Source organism: Lacerta agilis, chromosome 7 (assembly GCF_009819535.1).
Source record: "Lacerta agilis isolate rLacAgi1 chromosome 7, rLacAgi1.pri, whole genome shotgun sequence".
In the NCBI taxonomy this organism is placed as follows: domain Eukaryota; kingdom Metazoa; phylum Chordata; class Lepidosauria; order Squamata; family Lacertidae; genus Lacerta; species Lacerta agilis.
The window spans coordinates 3,341,436-3,365,899 of NC_046318.1; the positions used below are offsets into that span (position 1 = coordinate 3,341,436).

General features: G+C 45.2%; 1 protein-coding gene across 1 annotated transcript; it reads right to left on the reverse strand.

Moving 5' to 3' along the window:
* Positions 1-18,265: 18,265 nt before the first annotated feature.
* LOC117049357 (40S ribosomal protein S23-like) lies at positions 18,266-18,850 on the reverse strand. Its single transcript, XM_033154032.1, is given in 3 exon segments — positions 18,266-18,538; positions 18,540-18,571; positions 18,715-18,850. Coding segments are annotated over 3 exon segments (441 nt in total).
* Between the last annotated feature and the right edge of the window lie 5,614 nt (positions 18,851-24,464).

Consider the following 24,464-nt stretch of genomic DNA (forward strand, 5'->3'; position numbering starts at 1 on the left):
GCTTGGTGTGATGTGAGGATCCCAGGAACTCTCCTTTGCATAAAAACACTGGTGTGTCCTAGGCTGCCAGAACAGTGGAGCTTGAAGTACAGTAAGAAAGACAAAGCTGTACCTCGGGTGTTGCCTGAAGTTCTGAAACTGAAGCTTTTCAACCCTTGTTCCTTAAGAAGTATCCATCTAATGGACAGTAGCCATGGAGAAAGAAAGAAATTTATGAGTTAGAAAACAATATATTTCTTATAAATCATAGAATCATAGAGTTGGAAGAGACTGTTCCTCATAACTTACATGTGAAACTAGATGTGCCAGAGCTGGGGTGCTGCAGAAAAGCAGGGGAAGGCAGGAAGGGGATAAGCTGTGCAATTTCTGAACCTGGCAAAGTCTCATTGTTTGTTGACTATTCAGCAAAGTTGCCTTTACTAACAGCTTCACTTCCTGAAGCTCAGGAATGAAATGTGGCTCTTGAAGTTGACTTTAGAACAATCTCCACTTGAACTCAAGTGCTCTGTGCATCGGGGAAGAGAAGAGAAGAGAAGAGAAGAGAAGAGAAGAGAAGAGAAGAGAAGAGAAGAGAAGAGAAGAGAAGAGAAGAGAAGAGAAGCTAAGGCTGAAAGAGTGAGGGAGAGAAAGGAGAGGCCCTCAACTGAGGAATAAGAGGAGAAGGAGAAAGATAAAAAGTGCCATTTATCTCCAGGTTCCCTCCTTCATCCCTCTTTCTGTTTATGGCTTCCCTTTCTCTTTCAATACCTTCCTGCTGCCAAGGGTGCTCCACGTGTTTGAGCAGTGAGGAGATTTCAGCTTTATAGAAAAAGATGGTCTGTCAGCAGCTGTGACAATATGAAGCTGCCTTATACCAAGTCAAACTGTAGGCCCACCTGGTCTAGCACTGTCTGCCCACAGGCCTCTAGCGGAAGTTCCCCCTGGCCCTTGGAGTGAGAGACTGAACCTGGAACCTTCCATGCAGAGTGTGGGCTGACATATAACCTTTCCCTAAACAGACAACAGAGGAGGGCAACCAAAATGCTCAAAGGCCTGGAAACGATGCCTTATGAGGGACGGCTTAGGGAGTTGGGTATGTTTAGCCTGGAGAAGAGAAGGTTAAGGGGTGATATGATAGCCATGTTCAAATATATAAAAGGATGTCATATAGAGGAGGGTGAAAGGTTGTTTTCTGCTGCTCCAGAGAAGCGGACATGGAGCAATGGATTCAAACCACAAGAAAGAAGATTCCACCTAAACATTAGGAAGAACTTCCTGACAAGAAGAGCTGTTCGACAGTGGAATTTGCTGCCAAGGAGTGTGGTGGAGTCTCCTTCTTTGGAGGTCTTGAAGCGGAGGCTTGACAACCATCTGTCAGGAATGCTTTGATGGTGTTTCCTGCTTGGCAGGGGGTTGGACTGGATGGCCCTTGGGGTCTCTTCCAACTCTATGATTCTATGACTCTATGACAGGTGAGCCTGACCTCCAGGCATGCCTGCTTTCACTGGTATCACCAGGAAAGGAGTTTCACAGGCGAGGAAGGAAGAAATTTTACCCAGCACTGGGAGTCAGGACATCTTTTCTTGGCAACTACCACTTTTGGGGGTGACATACTATGAACCAGTCAGCAATACGTCAACTTTCTCATGCGTCCAATGTCAATATTTGGCCACTTTAGCTTGTTAAGCATACTGTTGGGGTGACCACATTATCCCCCTGATTCGTTTTACTTTTTTTTTAATGAAACCACATATTGAATGCATGCTCCATGCCATGGGACTCTCATTTCGTGATTAGATACTGGGCCCCTTGTGCCTCTGCACTCCTGATAGCAACTTATATTCACTTATTTTTATTTGGTGAGAATCTGTCTCAGTCTTTTCTGTTTAGTTCGGCCAAGCATTGCATGGCCTTTCCAGATAAGAAAGGGGTGTAAAACTTTGGCAGCTCGTGTATCAAGATACTGTAAGCTGTTGCTGCTTAATTCTTCATGTGCCGTTTATCTATCTAATCTATCATTTGTATATACCACCTTTTCCCCACAAAGAGCCCAGTGTGGTGTACATGATTCTCCTCCTTCCCATTTCATCCTCACAACAATCCTGTGAGGTAGTTTAAGCTGAAAGGCAGCAACTGGCCCAAGGTCACCCAGTGAGCTTCACAACTGAGTAGGGATTCAAACCCTGGTCTCCCAGGTCTAACACTCCAACCATTACGTCACAATATGGAAGTGCCTTTGAGCACGGGAGATCAGCAAATATGCTACTTAATTAAGTGATAAATAGGATCTGCTTGCACTAAAGTAGTGATGGCCTAATGTAGGGTGAATTCTGGTGCTGGAGGAGACTCTTGAGAGTCCCATGGACTGCAAGAAGATCAAACCTATCCATTCTTAAAGAAATCAGCCCTGAGTGCTCAATAGAAGGACAGATCCTGAAGTTGAGGCTCCAGTACTTTGGCCACCTCATGAGAAGAGAAGACTCCCTAGAAAAGACCCTGATGTTGGGAAAGATGGAGGGCACAAGGAGAAGGGGACGACAGAGGATGAGATGGTTGGACAGTGTTCTCGAAGCTACTAACATGAGTTTGGCCAAACTGCGGGAGGCAGTGAAGGACAGGGGCGCCTGGCGTGCTCTGGTCCATGGGGTCACAAAGAGTCGGACACGACTGAACGACTGAACAACAACAACAATGTAGGGTAGCAGTAACAATTTTGTGTTTGTGCCCTATAACCCCAAGAATGAATGTGAGTGTGGGTATCTATCCTGTGAATGAATCACCTGTTCAATCTTTCCTCCCATTAAAAACAACAACTGTGTAACTGTATATGCTTTCTCTTACTGGAGAAAGGGAGGGTACGAACTAGAAACGTATTTTGAAAGGCTCACAATATGGCAGGTGATGTTGGTGGGGAGATGGTAGCCTTGCTGATACCTGAATAATGTTTATTTCATTTCATTAAAAACAAAAACAAAGCCTGGACGGTGGGAAATGGCCAGCCTTGAATGGTCAGGGGAAATAATGCCATTTAGTTTTTAAGTTTCAAAATTATGCAAGCAAGAGTCACAAGCACAAACCAAAAGGCACTGATGGCATTCACAGAACCACAATACTGACAGTGGCAACAGATGTTATCAGTGGGTGAGGAGAGTGTGCTTGTGTAGGAAGGAGAGTGTGCTTGTGTAGGACCCGGCAGTTTGAGTGGTGAGAAACTGTTTTCCTTACAACTGAAATGTTAGCTAGGGGAAGAAGGCATTTAGCTCACCCCACAACCAATTCATGAGTGAGAGGCAAGATGTCAATACCCCAACCTACTGTGTAATGAACGAATATCCATTCCTTGTGCAGAAAGACCTGCCATCTGCCTGTGAGTGTTGCATTCTTTTCAGTAAGTGTAAGCTACATTTAGTTCGGTGGTTACCAAATTGTGTGCTGCAAGAGGTAGGAGGTGTGAAAAATTAAGCCGCTGCATTGGGTGCATCAAGCCCAACACAAGGAGGCCCTGTGTGAAATCGATCCCCCACTTCTGCCAATATACAGGCAGTGAAGTGATAGTCAGATGCAGGGAAGAGAGTCGTATCACAATTCCTTGAGGCCGTCCGTGTTACAGCTGGGAGGTACAAATGTATCTAGAAGTACCACCAGAAAGTACATTCTGTCCCCCAACCCTGGCTGCCTGGGCAAAAGGAAGGGACGGTTGCCTGGGGGTAATGTTAATACACGGATTCTTATACAGTGGTACCCCGCTAGACGAATGCCTCGCAAGACGAAAAACTCGCTAGACGAAGGCATTCGTCTAGCGGAAGGCTGCCCCGCAAGACAAAAAAGTCTATGGGGCTGCCTCGCAAGACGAAAAATTTTCGTCTTTTTTTTTTTTTCCGTTTTGCGGAGCGCGGCTGTCATTGCCGCTCCGCAAGACGAAAAACCCGCTAGACGAAAATTTTCGCAGAACGAATTATTTTCGTCTAGCGGGGCACCACTGTAGATGCAAAATAGATGTTTGCTCACTGTTTTTGAAGTTCATCATCAACAACAAAGGATGGGCGGTGTTCAGCAGAGTTTTACCAATAATAGACCCACTGAAACTAATGGACTTTACTTAATAATGCTTATTAATTTCATTGGGCTTACTCTGAATACCACCGGTTGTACTTGAGCATAAGTGTGAAACACAGCTCCAGTTTCAATTCAGAAAAAAGCTTTGCCTCAGCCCCCTAAAGACTAGGGACACTTTCAGATTCCTGCTACTTTGGGGTGGGATTCAACCACATACTGGCTAATTCAGGTTGCACAGTGAGCACTGATTTGGCCTTCTTCCACAGCAAACTTGCTTCCCTGCAAAATAAAACAAAATAGAAAATCAAGGGGGAATGGACTGGAAAGTGTGGGATAAGCATTGCTTGACTCAGTGTTGTATAACCTCTCTGTAAACAAATCAGACGAGTGCTTAATAAATAGTGACCTCGTCTAACCTCCGTGCAAGGTTGGCACAAACAAATCAAGATGAACATTCAATTAAAAAGTCAGTTGGAGCAAACAGCCATTTGGGGTTTCTCCGGATTGATATTTACTATGATTTAGCACTAAAGAGCGGGTTTCCCTGGGAGCAGAGCAGGGCAAGGGGACCCTTAGACCCGTGCTTTCTAGGCACAGAATAATCGGAAGTGTGGACAAGCCACACTCCTACCCCATTTTCTCTCTCTCCCTCTGTGTGCCTCTCAATAGAGAGTGTCCCATTTGTCATCTTGGTAGTCTTGACAATATGTCAGCATGCTTGCACCGGCAGTTGTTTCGTTGGTGCAATGGAAGCGGCCTCATGCATAGTTCAGAAATCGCACCAGCCAAACCTTTGCAGCATTGGCATATTTATAGACACAATGGTGCAGCTGCACCGAGGCGGATGGACAGACAGATTTAACTCTGGTGGCTTGGCTATCACCAGTGGTACCCTTGCCCAGCTTAGACTGATGTGCCAGCTGTTTCTGATCCTCGAGACTGGAAGATCTGGTCACAGTAACTAGCCTGCTACAATGTGCTCTACATGGGGCTAGCTGCCTCTGAAATGCGTCCAGAAATGTCAATTGATCCATAATGTGTAAACTGCTTAGAGGTTTTTCTTACAATCAAGCAGCATATAAATTTTGTTAAACCTGCGAGATCGCCTTACCACATGTGTCAGCTCAACTACTTTGGTCAGTGGAATTGGCATTGCTGCATGGTCCACGCAATACCTTGTTCCACATTTGTTAGAACTTAATTGTTTAGTGCTGCAGCACCTGCACTTGGGAACTCCCTGCCCATTGAGATCAAGAAGGCACCTTCGCTGTACTCTTTTCCGCGTTTGCTAAAAGCATTCCTGTTTCGACAAGCTTATCCAGATGCTTACAAAGTTGGTAACTTTAATAATCTGTTTTAGTATTTTAACTTTTGTATGTTTTAAGGAAGGGTTGTGACTTTCTCCTCAATTTTATTGTTTAACCTCTTCATAAAAAACCTGAAATCGATTTGCAATCAAGCAGCGCATAATTTTTAAGAAATAAATACAATAAAAATGATGTGGCCAGATGGCTAATTGGAGCAACTTATCCAAGGCACCCACAGAGGCCCTGCTGCATACCCCAACATCCCCTGAAGTATGTCTGGTGTTGGGATCAGTGGGGTGGCATTTTGGATGGCTGTGCCTAAAGGATGGCTTTCCATTAGTTTCATTTATTGCATTTCTCTTCCAACTTTCCTCCAAGGAGCTCAAAGTGGCACACATGGTTCTCTTCCTCCCCTTATTAACTTCGCAACAACCACCTTGTGAGAAACTGTGACAGCCCTAAGGTCACCCGATGAGCTTCATGAAGGCTTTTGGGCCTCAAATAGTCTTTAACCCTGCGGAAAGCGTGATTGCTTTCAATGGGTGCTTTTAGTGCTGACTGCTGTGTTCTCACTCTGCTGTTTTTCGCTTTCTTGTAATTGAACTTGTTTTATTTTTTTACTTTTCATGGTTTTATTCTCCCTGGACTCTTTCTGCAGAAAGGCGAGATAGAAATAGTATAAATAAGCCTTCTCATAGAGGTTTGCCACTTTACAAAACTAAAAATAGTGGGAGCAAAACGTATCTTTCAGAATCAGAAACAAAGCTGAGTAGATAGGGGGTGGCATTCATCACAAGGGTGAAAGGCCCATGATCACAGTAGCAGAAGGCACCGCTGCATTCTCCAGCAACCACAGCTTGCAATTAAAAGCGCCAGGAAATGGTGATTTCCATGCAACAAAAGGATTGTAAGTACTTGCTGGTTTCCTGGAAAACTACACCAAGTACACAATAATAAATGTTCCTCTTTAACCAGGCCTTTGATTGTTTGACATCGGATGCCCTTTTAAAATGTGTTGTGGAAGGGGGGGGATTATTGGGTAGTCTTTGTTTTTATTTACAGGTAGGTAGCTGTGTTGGTCTGCCATAGTCAAAACAAAATAAAAAAAATCCTTCCAGTAGCACCTTAGAGACCAACTAAGTTTGTTCTTGGTATGAGCTTTCATGTGCATGCTCATTCGTGTGTATCTGAAGAAGTGTGCATGCACACGAAAGCTCATACCAAGAACAAACTTAGTTGGTCTCTAAGGTTCTACTGGAAGGATTTTTTTTATTTTTTATTTTGTTTTTATTATGTGTTTTGTGTTTTTTTATATTGTAATTTTATGTTCTGAACCGCCCTGAAATCTACGGGTACAGGGTGGTATACAAATTTAATAAATAAATAATAAATAAACATAATAAAACAATGGGGGCTATGTTGAGGTTGGGAAGTTCTCCCAGAAGTTGTGCATAAATATGTCAACTTAAATCCAAGTAACTGGTGGGATGTGGCGTGGGCTCCTATGTTCTTTTCTATTCTTTTTTGGTCTTGTGCAAACCACATGTTGCATGAAACACCCCGATTTAAAAAAATAAAAAGCAGCCTTTAAGTGAGCTGCAATTTTTGAGCTGTGGTGAGGGAAGGGTGCTTGGCCTTTTCCATACTGGCTGGGGTTGGGTGCCCCCCCACCCCCTAAAACCCCACAGCTGCATTTTTTCCTTGTGGGAATGGCAAATGTGCACTTACATCACCGGGAAAAGGGGAGGCGGGGTGGCTTTGAATGGAGACTGAAAGAGGTTTCGCACTCGCTCTAAATCAAAGCCTTCGTAGGCTCTTTCCTTTTTTAAAAATGTAAGGTGATTTGACACTTGCCCTTTAGAGGAGACAAGCAGCGGCCGCTTTGGTACCTGTTTGTGCCCAGTGGAAGCCAGAGGCAGGCGGAAATGTGCTTGGGGGCGGGGTGGAGGGGGAAAAAAAGAAAGGGATTAAAACCAAAGAACCTCCCGGGCTTTTATTTTCACTCCCTCTTCTTATTTTTTTTGACACTTAAAATGCATGATAATCGGTCCTTGGGTGTGGAATGCCAAGGTGGTTTCCGTGGCATTTAGAGAAAAATGTTTTGGCGTCGTTTGCAGCCAGCCACCTACATACACCCCACCTCTCCGGGGGCCTCTTCTGGGGGGGAGGGAGGGAGGGAGGAGGAGGAGGAGGCGAGACGCCTTTTATCTGCTTTCCTCTTTGGCAATCGGTAAGCAAGACAGGCTCAGCTGACCGGCCCTGGCTGGCGGCGAAGCATCCTGCGAAGCAAGCGCTGAATTAAGGAGCAATCAGGCAAGGATTATGGCAGAGCCCCCACTAATAAAGCGAGAGGCGCCTTTCCGCTCCTGCCACAACAACAAGCGCAGCGGTGTCAATCAACGGGCCCACAAGCCGCCCCGACAGCGCGTCCCTGGCGAGGCTGCGGCAGCCGCGCCTCGACAGCCAATGCGCCGCTTCTCTCCCCACCCCCACCCCACCCCCGCTCGCCATCGCGAATGGCTCTGTGGGTTTTGGGGTCCAAAAAGCGACCCTACAAGGATCGCGTCTCTTTTAGAAGGCAGGGCAGCCGACGGTCGCAAAAAGAGAGAGAAAGGCGCCCCGACATCCGCGCCAAGGACTGAGCGAGGCATTTCCTCGGAAAGCAAAGCCGTCTGCATTCAAGGGGACCTCTTCCCGAGTTCGCATGTTCAGGATCGCAGCACGAGCTGCAACGAAATAATTTATCGGACCCATGTACAGAATTTTTATAAGAGTGTGTAGCTCGAACTTCCTAATGGTGTTTACTCCCAAGGAAGCGGCCCCCGCCCGGCTATCCTATTAATACCACCGTGCGCTGCTGAGAGCCGCTTTACTCGAAAGTAAGCCCCTCTCTGCGTTTCCGCAAGCGGCAGCTTCTTTCTCGCGCGGCTGCGCCGGCGCCCTGCTCGCCTCACTGCCTCCTTCGGCGCGAGGAAAGCCGAGCAGAGCCGTCGAGAGCGCAGCTGCCGCCCCCCCCAAGCACAGCCGGAGGCCGATGCCTTCGGAAGCGTCGCCACTTATTCCCGAGGAAACGCATACCGGGCTGCTTGTCCTGATATTCTCCCCACCCCCCCACCCCCTCCAGTTTGAGGAGCCAGTCAGTCAGAGCCTTCCAGCCGCCTTCCTGCTTTCCATCCCGGTGACCTCCTTCCCCGTCGGGTGGAGTTCCGCCCGCCCGACTTGGGAGCAGCTCTGCAGCCCGGCCCTCCCCGACCTTCCTGGCGAGCGAGAGCAAACTCCTTCGCACGCACTGGGGCGCTAGACCGCGAAGGCAGCGCCCCTCGACGGCTGCAGAGAGCGCCTCCGCCTGCGCCAACGCTCCGACCCGCATGCTCTTTTGGGGTCGGATGGTGGCCTTAGACGCGCCGCCTCTCAGTGCACATGCTTTTGAGACCGTGAACCAAAACTACAACCCAGCCCCCTCCGCACCCGCCCGTCGGAATCGAAGGGGCGGGCAGCGTGCACGTGTGAGTGCGCCACAACTGCAAAGTCCGCGTGTTTTAAGCTGTCCTGAGCGGCCTCCATTATGAGAGAAGCACGAAATAAGGAAGGGAAGGGCCGTCTTTGCGCCCCCTCCAACTTTTCGCGGCTTCCAGCAGCGTCCGGGGGAGGCTGAAGTATTATTTCCAAGAAGCCGAGCGCGAGTAGAGGAAGGGATGCGGGGGTAAAGACTGAAACAGGAGGAGATTAGATTAAAATCTCTCCATGTGCGTGTGTGTGACTGCTTGCTGGTGTTGCTGCGTTATTTCCCCAGCCCTGAGCCTAGTCTGAGCAGCTCGATCGATTCTCATTGATTGTCCCTGACGAGCTGCTCCACTTTCCAGCCAATGTCAGCCTGTCTGCATTCGGGAAAGAGAGAAATTAAGGAAAATCTCTGCCGCCCTGGCGGTGTCGTTTCCACACACTTCAGCTGGCAGGCTGCCAGGTGCTAGGCTGCAGCCAAGAGCTGGACCGGACTCTCCTGAGCCGGGGATCCGGATTCGCAGGGGATGGGGGGGGAGGGAAATCGTGAGAGAGAAGCAGCAGGAGTCAGCGAGGAGTTTCCCTGGGGTGGATCCTCTTTCGGGAGAGCCACGAGGAGAAAATAGCACGCTGCATTAGGCTGGGCACTGACAATACTGTATAGAGTTTTTATTTCCAATAAGAAGGGGTGCGGATTTTGTTAAATGCAAAATAAGTAGTAAATAAAGGCTAGAGCTGACCTGCAGGGGTCAGTGTGCACACCCACCTGGGAGTGTTGCTTCAAAATTCCCCCAAACCTGCTCAGTCAGAGGTGATTGTGGAACAGAGGAAACACTGTAGGCGGGGAAGCCACAGCAAAACCTCTCATTGTTATTCACATGCCTCCTAGATCTAGGGGTAGTTTTTGCAGAATGTGAGCGTAGGTGATATTTCTGAAAGTGATCTCTCTTGACAAGATGTTAGATGTCCCTGAACAAATTCAGGCCGTGGCCATGCGAGAGGGCCTCCATTCAAGTGCCTTGAGAGAGTGCAGTAGAGACAGCACTAGGCCGTACAGCCAGTTCAGTTTGCATGGAGGCCTCGGCAGCGATTGTTTTGAAGGCAGCAGCTACTCCCGTTCGCTGAATGTATGGGAGCTCCCTTCTCTGTACACGGGTCTTTGTAGGAATAGAAGAAGCTGCCATCTACTGAGCACCTGCCTCTGTGTTTGCTGTGCTCTGGCTGGCAGCATCTCCAGGATCTCAGGCAGAGGACATTCCCTAATCCCTACCTGGAGTTGCCGAGGAGTCAACCTGGGACCTTCTACCACAGAACTGCAGCCCTTCCCGTGGGAAGACTATAAAAGGCCATTGTTCCAGCGGCCTACTACTTGACCGCAAGATTTTCATGGCCTGTCAGGCGCACAGAAACAAGTGCAACCTGAATTCCCACAGAATTTATTGGCGTGATTCCAGAGGCAAAAACTGGTATCTCCCTTTCTCAGAGCTTTGGACTCTGATAAATATATCGGCTATCTATAATTGGTTTGTGTCACACAATGACCTGTTGACTCTGTGCAAAGCATCATCCCCAGCCCTCCAGGGGCTACCCTGACTGTACTATCTCACCTGATCCCTCCCACAAGGCCAGACAGTTTGCAATCCAATTATGTCAGCTCACTCCCCTTTTCAAGCTGGCTGCCCTTTGTCTGAAGAGCACTGAACTGGCTCCCCTGCTATGTAAAACCACCGTGACCATTTTTTGATGAATGTGTGAAGACACTCTTGCAGGTAGGTAGCCGTGTTGGTCTGCCATAGTCAAAACAAAATATAAAATAAATAAAAAATCCTTCCAGTCTCTTAAGGTGCTACTGGAAGGATTTTTTTATTTTTTTATTTTGTGAAGACACTGTGTACTGAGTCAGGGGCTGTCAACCCTCCCTGCTGTTCCCCACTGCTATAATAAGGGAATTTCCCGGAAAAAAGAGAAAGGTTGACAGCTATGGCCCGGCACAGGCCCATCTTGGCCAGAACCATTGTAATAAGAAAAATCCTGCCCTTATTCCCTTATGGGGTACGCAAGAGCCCTTGCAAAGTCCTTTGCAGGTTCTCCATTGGTAGGAGTAAAAAACAAGAGGCCAAACAGAGAAGATTGAGAAGCAAAGCAGCTAGTAAGCTTGATCTTTATTGAAGCTGTTGCGACAGCGGTGATTTTCAGGGGAAAAGACCCAGAACCAAGCAGGCATGCCCTTATCAAGACATTTCAAAATCCCTCCTGGAGTCTAGCCCACCCCCAGAAACAGCATCCAATCAACAGAAGAGATGTAACCCAAGACCCGCCCCCCCAGATACATCAGAGCTACATCACAAATTGGGATGGTCAGAGGAGGTAACTTGGGAATTTTCCCCACCTGTGCCATCTCTCCTTGTCCCCTCCCAGACTGTTGTATACAGAATTTTTATAACACAGACACACATTTCTGCAAAACAAAGTTTTCTTGCCCTGGCTGGTAGGGCTAATGGCTGTTCCTTTGTGAGGGAAATGGCCCATCATCTGGCCCTAAGGCAGAGACTTCTCACCTCCTCCCTGCAGATGAAAACACTTGGCCAGCTAGGAGTCAAATGGAGTGAGGCTTTTCTTTCTGTGCTGTTTTCAGACATGTGGCCTTTTGTTTGGTAAATTAATAACAATTATAATATATATATAAAAGACCTTGAAATTCTTACAACACCATCTACAGTACACCAACTTGCAGCAGGTTATTGGTGCATTTTCCAAAGCATAGCACAAGTCAATAGATCACTCTTATTTGAGCAAACTAATGTTTAACATGGCAGAAGCCTCACCATCTAATTACGTTGAAGTCTTCTTTGGGTGCAGCTATTTGAAATTTCAACAACATATAAGAAGTTAAGATTGTATTTTTTATATATTAGAGATTATGGTTAAGAATGAGTTGATTGAGATAAGATAAGATGTTAGTTTAAGATTAAGAATATTGGTGAATGAGTGTTAAAATAGTTACAAAGTTACTAAAGTAAATTCAAATTGAACGCAGAAGAGAGAACGTGAGGAAGTCCCTTAAGTAAGAATTGGAAATAAGGTTAAAATAACTATATTGGTGTGTTCCTGTGTTCCGGTGGGGTGTTAGGTATGTATTTGTTTTATTGGATTGTTATTTGTATTTTGTAGTGTGTTTGTATTTCATGTAGTATGTATGTTTTTATTTGTTGTTTTGTGTGGAAATACCAATAAATTCTTTATTTAAAAAAAAAGAAAAAGAAATTGCAACAACATACAGGTGGCAATTGAGTTCCAGGCTGAAGGAATCCGTTCCATTTAGGAAGCGGCAGAAAAGATGTCCGCCAGGTTCAAGCCGGAGCCATCGCCCCTTTAAAAACTCTCAGGTAGAGAGGCCTGCCGCTGAATGTTAGAATAGACAAATAGTGGGCTGTGGTGGATCAACTGCCTGACTCGGTGCAAAGCAGCTCTCTGTATTCATAGAAACGGATGGTACTGCGGATGGCACATTGCAAGTGAACAGCCAAGTGGTCTTCAAACAAAGAGCAAGCAGGCTTGAAAGGGGAACAGGCTAACCTAATTGGACTGCAAAGTGTCTGGCCTCCTGGGAGGTTCATGTTACACCTCTCTGAGCAAGGAGCTCAACATTTTAGCAGGGAAATAGGGGGGGGGGAATCACAGCACAAGCCAAGATGATCCAGTCAAGGTTGCCTTTCATGCTTTTATGGGTTGAGCTGATAGAGAGCCTGATTGTTAGAGCTATAATGGGGATTCCGGTATTATGAGAGGGAAAGGGCAAAGAAGACAAACGAGAACACATTTTTGGAGGAGTGGGTGTGAGTTTTACAGCATGTTCCCTAATTGTTCATGGTATTCATATATTTGGAATAGTCTTTACAAGACCCTTGCATTGGTTCCAAAATTAGAAACAAGTAAAACTGATAGTTGGTAAGCCAAGAACAAACCTTGGCTTCAGACCTTGTGATTTGTTTGAGCAAAACAAACCATGACCCTCAATTCAGATGCAACACTAAGCCAACATTTGCTGTTTATTGCCTCCCGCCTTGCCATTGAGGAGCCCACCCCATAGTAGAAGCAGTCTGAGCATTCATGGTGAACCATTAGCCATGACTTACCATGAAATGTGAATGCAGCTAGTCAATTCATGGCTAAACTGAGAACTCCCTAGTTCACAGCTCATGCAATTAACTGCCACGGTACTGCTTCTCTTTGTGAAGATGTGTGTGGTTTATCACAAGATTTTAGTCCAAATTAGAAAATACTTGAAAAACTTGAAAACAAGCCATCTTTTTTGCTGTGCTATTTTTCAAAGCTGTTAAAATATATACCGGTACATGTTTTTGTACCTATGCACCCCTTTCATTGTGCCATTAGGACTTACTCGTCAGGCGTCATTGTGTTAAAGTATCTTTTTATGTGTGTGCTGTTTCATATATTTATGTTGTAAACTGCCCTGTGGTCTTTGGGTGAAGGGTGGTGTCTAAATATAATAAATAATAATAAGATATAAATAATCTGCTGGGGGGTCTCCACTCTGCATCTCAGCAGTTCATGAAGCCCGACTAGCCTGGCTGTGAACCACTTTGAATGCAATGCTTACAGAAAGTGGTAGACAGATGATGATGATGATGACGACAACAACAACAACAACAACAACAACAACAACAAATTTATTATTTATACCCCATCCATCTGGCTGAGTTTCCCCAGCCACTCTGGGTGGCTCCCAATTGAGTGTTAAAAACAATACAGCATTAAATATTTAAAAACTTCCCTAAACAGGGCTGCCTTCAGATGTCTTTTAAAAATGGGATAGCTACTTATTTTCTTGACATTTGATGGGAGCACGTTCCACAGGGTGGGTGCCACTACCGAGAAGGCCCTCTGTCTGGTTCCCTGTAACCTCACTTCTCTCAATGATGGTACCCTGAGGCACCCCACAAGTGAGAGCTCATCCCCCACCATCACTTTCTGGACACGGCCCAGGTATAACAGTGCCCCCAGCTCCCAGCCCCTGTAGATGGTCCAGTAGGATGTTTTGGTCAATGGTGTCAAAGGCCACTGAGAGATCCAGCAGAACTAGGTAACAGCTCTCCCCTTGGTCCCTATCCTGCCGGAGATCATCGACCAGTGCAACCAAGGCAGTTTCAGTCCCATGGTGAGGCCTGAATCCTGATTGGAAGGGATCCAAATGGTCCGCATCCTCCAGGCATGCCTGGAGTTGTTCAGCAACCACCCACTCAATCACCTTGCCCAAGAATGGAAGATTTGAGACAGGGCAATAGTTGGCCATATTGGCCAGGTCTAGAGATGCTTTTTAAGAAGCTGTTTAATGACTGTCTCTTTCAGCAGGTCTGGGAAGGCTCCCTTGCAGAGGGAAGCATTCACCACCCCACAGAGCCCATCGCCCAGCCCTTCCAGGCTCGCATATATTAGCCAGGATGGGCAAGGATCAAGGAGACAGGTGGTCGGTTTCACTCGTCCAAGCAGCCTGTCCACATCCTTGGAGGTAACAGATTGGAATTGATCTCATATAACATAAGTAGACAGGACTATAACACTCTCCCGCCCCGGCCCTGCTCCCACGGTGGAGTCTACCTCCTCCTGAATCTGAGCGACTTTATCTGCAAAACCATTGCAGGAGATCTTGGGGTCCCTACCAGGCCCCAGTGACGAAGGTGGTTCTGATAGATTCTAAAGCTATGAGTACATGATGAGTTCTAGAACCCCTTCCTTTGGAAAGCTTATTTGGCCACATCTCTCACTCTGCCACCTGCTGTTTGATGAAGACATTTTTATTCTGCCAGGCACCTGATCTCTTGGACTGAAGTGTTTTAATTGACTGACCTATTGCTTTTCAACTGCTTACATGCTGTATCTGGCCCAGTTTCATTGCATTGTTAATTTTTATTATTTATTTGTAGTTATTATTATTTTTCTTACATTACTGTACTACCCATCAACCATTTACTAATCCCTTGGGCCACCCACAAACTTACTTAAAGATACACACAAACAAATACTATCCAGAAATTAAAAACCATTAAAAATCAACTACACATAGTGCAAACAGGCAGAGAAATTGTTTTGAAATTGTGGTCAATCAACTTGAGCATAGTAACTACTGTGGAAGGCCAAGATAATTTTTTTTCTTAACTAATAAATAAAATGATAAGAGATTGCTGTGTCTTGCCTTGCTATAGTTTCATGTAGCCCAGCGTTCCATCAGTGGCGCAGCCTAGTGCCTCTTGAAGCTCTTAAGCAGAGCACAAGGTCCCAACATGGACATGGTGAGCTGATTCAGAGGTCTGGTTGTAGGGGATGCTTTCTTGACTTCCTTTTGAGGTTCAGGTTGATGGTGGTAAGCAGAGATGGTGAACTTGATAGAAGCTAATCAGGGGGCTTCGTGAGAACCCTTTGAGAATATTTTCAGATGGTTGTGGACAAAGTATAATGTGAGGTGTACCCTATCACCCATATGCTTGACCTTTGGCCCTTGTGGCCCACAACATCAAGCCGGAGTGGTTGACCACCTAGGTCCAGGAGACAGTGAATGCCTCTTTACAAGATGAAACTATCCTTAAAGGAGGTGGCTGCGGAACTGCTCTGAAAAAGTTCCCTGTGGACCTGCAAACCTGCAACAGGAGTCGGGAAGTCACAAATATTCTTTCTTTGTGAGGTCTCTCAAGTGTGTGGTTGCTGTCTAACTCTAAGCATTCTGGGGTTAGACTGATCATTCAGTTCAGCCTCAAGTGATTGCAGACTACAATGCTGCTACTGTGAACAACTGTCTTTGCTCTGTGGGCTCTTCAAGATGAAACCAGGACAGGACAGAATCTCCTAATCTGAGGAACCGGGTTCGCGTCTCCCCTCCTCCACATGCAGCTGCTGGGTGACCTTGAGCTAGTCGCACTTCTTTGAAGTCTCTCAGCCCCACTCACCTCACAGAGTGTTTGTTGTGGGGGAGGAAGGGAAAGGAGAATGTTAGCCGCTTTGAGACTCCGGGTAGTGATAAACTTCTTCTTCTTCTTCTTCTTCTTCTTCTTCTTCTTCTTCTTCTTCTTCTTCTTCTTCTTCTTCTTCTTCTTCTTCTTCTTCTTCTTCCTGGAGTGGAGAATGCTGACTCCCTGAGAGGTGTCTCCTTTTCCTCTGGCTCTCCTCTAAGCTTGAGTGTCTGGTGGTAAAGGCATGAAAACATGGCACAAAACAACCTTTTAAACAGAATAGCTGAACAATTTGCAATCTTTGTGGATCATTCTAAGAATTGCAACTTTAAAAATGGTATAAGCAGAGCTTGCTTTCCTCTTTCTTTTCTCTCTCCATTCTCCTTTTCCTTGTGTGTCATATCTTTTGCATTAAAAGCCTGAGAGCCATAGGCACCAACTCTGTAGGGCTGATGTGTCTTCAGCCCCCCCAACCCAGTCTGTTGCAATGGGGCTAAGCATCCCCAAACTTGAGGAGCGGGGCCTCACAATGCACATCACGACACATATGACATCACACCTGCATGTCACACACGCGACATCACGCACACACGACAGCCCCTCATGTTGGGTGGGACTCGGCACCTCTGCCTACTACTGATTTTTGTAAAATTATCTGAGAGTCTTTTCAGCTAAAGAGCAGGATAAAATGCTTCAAAAGAATTAAAGCTATTTCAAAATTTATATGAGTGAGAAAAAAGGGAGAGAAAGTGGAGACTTAGCAAAATAAAAAATAAAAAATTTTCTTCCAGTAGCACCTTAGAGACCAACTAAGTTTGTTCTTGGTATGAGCTTTCGTGTGCATGCACACTTCTTCAGATACACATACACATGCATGCACACAAAAGCTCATACCAAGAACAAACTTAGTTGGTCTCTAAGGTGCTACTGGAAGGAATTTTTTTATTTTTTATTTTGTTTTGATTATGGCTACCTACCTGTAACTGGAGACTTAGCAGTTTACCAACTTGGTTATAGTATTGTACCAATCAAGATTATAACACTTTCACTACAATTCCCTAAAGTTAGTGAGACTAGGAAAATAGCCATTAGGATGAGGCTAGCTTTCTTGACTCGGGGGTGGGGGGGTGGGGGGGTGATGGTCAGCTAACACCAGAAGGTGCTTGCTATAATCAATAAGTGCAATACAAATAATAAATGAGTCGGCTCTAATGTTTTTAGATGCCCAAAATGCACTTGATCACATAGAATAGAAATTTCTATTTTATACTTGCAATGCTTAATTTGGGAGGTAATTTTCTGAACTCTTAAGAGACCAACATTTCATTAACGCACCATTAGACCATTGAGATAAATTGTCAGAAATCTGAACTGGATGAGCCATTCCTGCTCCTTTGAATTCTTTGTGGATCCTAATCTCTATATCATAGCACACATCTTAAAACAATCTCTTAGTTGCTATAAACTAATATAAGGATTTTTTTTCTCCTGAAAACTATTAGAATGTGCTGTCAATTGAGCTCTTCTCCTGGTTCTACAATTGTATAAATTGGTATCATCTGACTTAAATGATGACCTATTGCCATAGTAATGTTAGCTGGATGGAGTAACCTTAATAGTTTGTGAGTCCTTCTGTCTCTCTGTTAACCTCTATTCTATTAATTTTTAATAGGGAAATGGACTTAAATATGGTTTTTCAGGGTTTAACAATTGTCACACAAAAGGGAAGTAAAAGAAAAGGACAACAAAAAAAATCAAATATTTTCATTATTTCCACCTAAGAGATTTTATTTTTAACATATTTAGGAAATGGGGAACTGATGGCAAGATTTGACTAGATTTGACCCAACGAAAGTTCCAGCTGTGTCTTTGTACCTTGACCTTAAAAAGCAGAGCCACAAAGTAATATAGTTAGTACCTTGCCCAATGTAGAGAGAACCGAATTCGAAAAATGGTCACAATCGGCACTGGCATTATAACAAAGCAAGAGTTGAGGCACAAACCTCACTCGCAGTAGAGGGATTTTGGAAGAAAATGCCTGTGTAGTCCAGCCTAGAATCCTATTTTCCACAGTGCCAGCCAAGTGCTTCTGTAGGTCCGTCATCAAGAGGAGGCCATAAATTGCCATTGCTTGCTCTCCTTTTTTTAATCATTCAACAAATTTTATATACCACTTGATTTTGGTAAAACCTCTAAGCAGTTTATAAGAAATAATAACATTATCAACAAGAAAGAGGTAAAGACAATTAAAAGCATTTAAAATGAATTAAAATTTACAGTAAAAGAAATTAAAACACGTCAACGTCTACATCTCCTTTTTGTCTCCTAGTGACTGGTATCGGTAATCTGGCATCGTGAGCTATAGCTGCTGACAGACCGTCCCCTATGGCTATGTCTAATCCTCTCTTTTTTGTCTTAGAAGAAAATTTTATTGATCATCTTAATAACAACACAATTTTACGACCAGGGTCTCTCCTTTTTGCCTTTGTACAAGGCTGACAGAGGAACATTTGCTGTTTTGACAACCTTGAAACGAACTCCTGGAATGTCGCCAACAGCATGACCTTTCCAACCAAAGCTAGCAACCAGAACTTCATCGTTCTCCTCAATGAAGTTCAGACAACCATCATTAGGAACAAATGCTGTTCTATTTTTGCCATTCTTGGTCAGCTGAACTCGGACATTCTTCCTGATAGCAGAATTTGGCTGCATAGCCTCCATGCCAGCTTTTCCCAGGAAGGACAATTCCTTTGGCATGGGCAGCTTCCCCAAAAGGTATCTGAAGAAGTGTGCATGCACACAAAAGCTCATACCAAGAACAAACTTACTTGGTCTCTAAGATGCTACTGGAAGGAATTTTTTATTTTATTTTGTTTTGACTATGACAGACCAACACGGCTACCTACCTGTAACTTCCCCAAAAGGGTTGGCTTTCAAAGCAGTGCCCAGGTGGGGATTCTTGCATAGTTTGTCGTGCCACTTCTGATCATGTTGGTGACTGTGCAACTTCCTGGCAGTATGAAACCCGCAACACTTGCCCATTGTGTTGTACGAGGATCCCGGGGAGGAAAGAATGTCTAATCCTCTTCTGATCTATTGATCCATACCTAGTTATGCTTTTCCCCCCTGTCTGTCCAGAATCTGCTGTCAATCAATGTCAATGGGTGACCCAAGTTGGAGTGAGAGGGGACAAAACTCTCTCCACACAAGGAGTTACCTAGTGGCGTAGCAAGGGAGGGGCGATAGGGGCGGGGCACCACAGGTTCCAGGGGAGGGTGACACTCGGCGGCCCCTCCCCGCCGCCCAGCACCCCGTCCGTGCTGCTCCACGGACGGCCGGGGCAGCCCCATGAGCCGCCGCTCACCCAGTCGCCGCGGGAGCAGCAGCGCTGGGCCGGATAGACTGTGTGCATGTGTGGCATTTCGCGCATGTGCAGCCTGTCCGAAGTGCCTCACGGCGCACGTGTCACAGCGCCCCGCCCCCAGGGGGGTGCCTCCATGCGCCGCCCCGGAAGGCCAAGAGGCTTCCTCTGCGCCTGGAGTTACCAACCTACTTCTGTCCCACTACCTAATCTTATGTGGACCATAACACAGTTCCCTCACTGTGAGAAGAGAAATTACAGGGAATCAGGCAGAGGGCCTTCTTAGCAGTGGAATGCCCTCCCGCCAGATGTTAAGGAGATAAAGAACTATAAAACTTTTAGAAGACATCTGAAGGCAGCTCTGTATTGGGAAGTTTTTAATGTTTGATGTTTTATTATGTTTTTATATGTGTTGAAGGCAACCCAGCAAAAGGGGCAGAGTATAAACAATAAAAGTATTATCGGTATTACTGTTAGGGCGCATTGCAACCCCAGTGTCCCCACACTGCAACGACAAGGCAGGAGCCCGAAAATGGATTGAAACTGCCTCCTTTCTTTGCTATAAGTGAAGGTGATATGCAGCTTTCATCTCCTTGAGATTTTTGTGGCTTTTGGCTTTCCACGTGAAATCGATACACTGGGAAGCAGTGATGGAGCGTATCTAAATAGTGTCTGGGTTGGGTGTGCAGGGCAGAGACGGAGCCTGCTGCGGCACCAGCGCAAGGGCGCACTCACGCGCCCCAGTCCAGGAGAGTGGGCGGCAGCATTGCCACCCACTCTCGTCTCTCTGTTGGAGCTGCCCGCCAACTGTGAGGAAGTAGGAGATTCCTTGCACGCCACAGCCTCTGTACTCACCCAGGTCAGGCTTGACCGGGGGACCGAGAAGCCACGGCCAAGCACACTGCAGCCAGTCTCCTTCCTTGGCTCAGGACTGACCTGGTTCACATTCCCCAGATTGTGCACCTGGGGCCACTGGCCCTATGATTCCCCCCCCCCCATGCTATGCCAGTGCTGGGCAGGCAGACAGGCCTGTGTATCTTACAAACATACTTTCTAGTGAATGATGTCATTCAGAATGTTGACCTTACTTTTTTTTAAATGATTTTTTATTGATTATTATAATTTAACAAAGAAAGAACATCTTAGTCCAACTGTTATCGTATGACATTACAAAATAAAATTTTACATACAGCGTTATCTTGTCTGTATTTTGTCTTTTGTATCTTAATTAATCCCCTTTCAACGAAGGAAAGGAGGAAAGAAAGAAAAAGGGAAAAGAAAAAGAAAAATGAAACACCTTCATATTCACAAAAAAATAGTTCCACAAGTCCGACTTCCTGTCAAATCCCTTTGCATCTATCTCTCTTAGTACAGAATGTGATCCAAACAATAAACCTTCACATATAAATTTTTCAATACATTCTTTGAACATTATACATCCGAAATTTCCAACTCGTTATCCTTCATTTAACACTCAAAGGCTGGCATGGAAGCAAATCTGTTGTTATATTTTTGCACACATATATCCCATTTTCCCACAAATTTCTGCTTGGAATTTCCTCTAAGATTGTTGGTTAATAAGGCCATTTCAGCGTATTCTTGTAATTTACTCTGCCATTCTGAAATTTTTGGGAGTTCCTGGTCTTTCCAACCTCTTGCTACCAATATTCGGGCTGCTGCTATTGCATATAGAAACACTTCTTTTGACTTGGTTGGGATTTCTTGGTCCACCATGCTTAATAAGAATATCTCTGTTTTTTTTGCTAAAGGATATCCCCATCATCTTTTTTAATTCCTCATATATTCCCCCCCAAAAAATCTTGATGTTTCCGCATCGCCACCACATATGGATCATGTCTCCATTGTTCACTCCGCATCTCCAACACACGTTTGCTACACTTTTATACATTTTAGACAAGCTAGAAGGTGTGAGATACCAACGGTGGGCTATTTTAAACATGTTTTTTGTTATAGTTTGCCGTGAATTTCAGATTCACCTTCCATATCGTTTCCCAGTCTTTAAACATAATTGAACGTCCCATGTCCTGTGCCCACTTTATCATTGAGACTTTAACTGTCTCGTCCATTACTTTGTAATCCAAGAGGAGTTTGTACATTCGAGAAATTAACTTAGTTTTACAATTTAATAATTCCCTTTCAAGTCTTGAAGGTTCAATTTCAGAACTCACTTGTTTATAAACTTCAACATGTTCTCTCATCATGTAAAGCAGGCATCCCCAAACTCGGCCCTCCAGATGTTTTGAGACTACAACTCCCATCATCCCTAGCTAACAGGACCAGTGGTCAGGGATGATGGGAGTTGTAGTCCCAAAACATCTGGAGGGCTAAGTTTGGGGATGCCTGCTGTAGAGGCTGCACGTGTCACTCTTCCAACATGGATAAAACCTTGTGGCACCGATCTCTCCATTTGACACAGTGAGCTTCCCAGTGCCGATATTGTTGAGGCGTGTGTTTGAGGTTGGGCTTTATAAGTCTTTGCGTTTAAGATGGACCAGCCTCTGAAAATAGCTCATGCTCAGAGTTACAGCCCCTTTTTCCGGTATATGAGGAGCCTCCATGCGGATCGCGTGCCGGTCCCAATGAAGCCGAGCTCTTTATGAATGGGATCTGACACCTTCTCAAAATCTCTGTTAGGGAATCTTGTCATATTATATTACTGAGCTGTGGTTCAGGAAGGGTCCATAGCTCAGTGGTACAGTATATGCAGATGATCCAGGGTTCAAACTGGCATTTCCAGTCAGCAGATGGTACCGTATATACCTGAGTATAAGCCGACCCGAATATAAACCGAGGCACCTAATTTTCCTACAAAAACCTGGGAAAGCTTATTGACTCGAGTATAAGCCGGTTCACCTTTGCCGCTGTGGAGGAGGAGGAGGAACGAGCAGCCCGAAAGCAGCCCTTTGGGCTGCTCCTTCCGCTTCCTCCTTTGCCAAGTTTGCATTTATGCAAGCAGTTCAGGAATGGAACAAGCTGCCTGGGGAGAGTAAAGAACTGCCGTTCTTGTACGCTTCTTAAGGAATGGTTGACTGGGGAGAGCGGGTGGCGGCACGAGCGGAGAGAAAGGGCTTCTTTCTCGTCGCCCCCACCGCCCGCCTTACTCGAGTATAAGCCGAGGGCAGCTTTTTCAGCACAAAAATGTGCTGAAAAACTAGGCTTATACTCAAGTATATAAGTATAAAGACTTCAGTGTGAGATCCTACACAACCACTGCCAGTCAGAGTTGACAGTATGGGACTAGATAGGAAAATAAGCTTGACCCAGTATAAGGCAGCTTCTCGTGTGCTCTGACCCTGGAATAGAGGACAGGATGGAGAATAACTTGGACACTGTTCAGTGCTCCTCCTCTGCCTCTTTATAGCCCACAAAGGCCTTGGGCTCCGTTAATCTCCATGCACAAATTTTGTTTGTTTGTTTGATTTGTATGGTGCCTTTCATCTGAAGATTGCAGGGCGGTTCAGAACATAAAAATACATAATAAAACAAAAACAAAAGTATTATTATTTATTAATAATAAAGGCCACCAGCACAGTGCTCTCCAGCTCAGGCAGTCCTTGACAGAGGATAGGATCTCAGCCAAAAGGACATTCAGGCTGATAGATCATGATTAGAAGGGAAAAGCTGACAAGCACCCAAACAAGGAATGGAGCAGATGTCCAGTGTCTGCTTTATGTAATGATTAGGAAAAACTAAGCTAAGCTAAGCTAAGCTGATTGTGTAGTGCCAGGTTTGGTGACTGCTCCCTCTGCAAGGGGATCACCCACAAAAATGAAGGGGGGCTCCACACAGTTATGATGTCATCATACTTGTGTCGTTTGCTGGCGTTTTCATTTCCAAAGCAGAGAACCTTCTCCCATCTGAACCAGGGTAAAGCAGGGAAGGGCATGTAAGGAGGCTGGGATCTTCCTGCTTCTGCAGCCCCATCTTTTCTGCAGCTCCTTCACCTTTTCTCCCCTGCTGGAGTTTGCATCTGGTTTTAGAGCTTTAACAGAAGAAAACCAGTTGTGGGTGGGGAGTGGGGAGGGCGGACACTCTCAGTACCCCCCCCTTCTCCCTATGAAATCACCTCTACGAGCCTTGCTTTATATTTGCTCAGGGATGCCATGTGGTCTAAATCGCAATCTGATGTCATCACAGCTTTTAGAGACAAATATAATGACATTGGATTTCCACCTAAAATATAGATTTAGTATGCCAAGGTGAAAAAAGGTAGCATTGTGCTTCTGGGCCTAGAAAAAGTTTCAGTAGAGGGCATTTGCCAATTCCACCTCTAGTTTATACTTGGGTCATTTTATCCTGATTAGCTCCTCTTCCATTGCGTTCCTCTTCCCCTTCTCTGATTTGTCTTTCTTGCTTTTTGAAATTAGATTGTGAGTGAGCAGAGATTAACGGCCCTTCCTTTTATTTGATGCAAGGTGTTCAGATTTTAGAACTGTTGTAATGATGATGACGATAATTTTAAAACGATTTTTGCAATCATTTTTAAAAATGAGATGGATATGAACTCTCCTTGCCAAATATCATTTTCCATTCTGTAAGAAGTACCTAGAGTGGCAAGGATTATGTCAGATTCATCACCCCTCATAAAACTGACATGTGTTAACACACATGGGGGAGGCAGGGGGAAGAGATTCTGAAGGCCAAATCTTGGTATGAACCATTCTTTCTGCGCTAAGCTCGTTTTCCCTGAGAAATACCAATGACATCTTCCTACAGTTTGGTTTTGTAAACCATCTACGGTTAAATTATGCCCATGTTACTATTGAAGCCTTCTTTGCAGTGATGGGAGAGGTGTTCGGTGGTTTTGCTTAAGTATTTAAGACATTAGTGCTTTGTGCTGCCGACTTTGTTTCATTCCTTAGTTTCAAACTTCCCTTCTGAGAAATTATGGTAACAGAGCAGCTCTGGAGATATTTGAAGATCACAAAACTCACTAGAACATTCCAATCCACTTCAGGCTGCAGAAGCAGCATTGACTTAGGTGATGGATTGTCCTCAGATAATGGCGGTGGGGGTGGGCAGACAGTTTTCTGTGCAGGCAAGATTAGATCTATCAGCCATTCCAATAACATTGATCCCCAGCACAGCTGATTCAGCTCCTTGTAATTTGGATGTGTGTGATAGTTACTGTACCAATAGTTACTATTGGTCTCAACCAACTCAGTGTCTCTCAGGTATGTGTTATAGGAAGTTGACTAAGTATGATGGACTCTGACATGGAGGACGCTTATAGATGGATTCCTGGTCCACAGACAGATCCATTTTTCTACTATT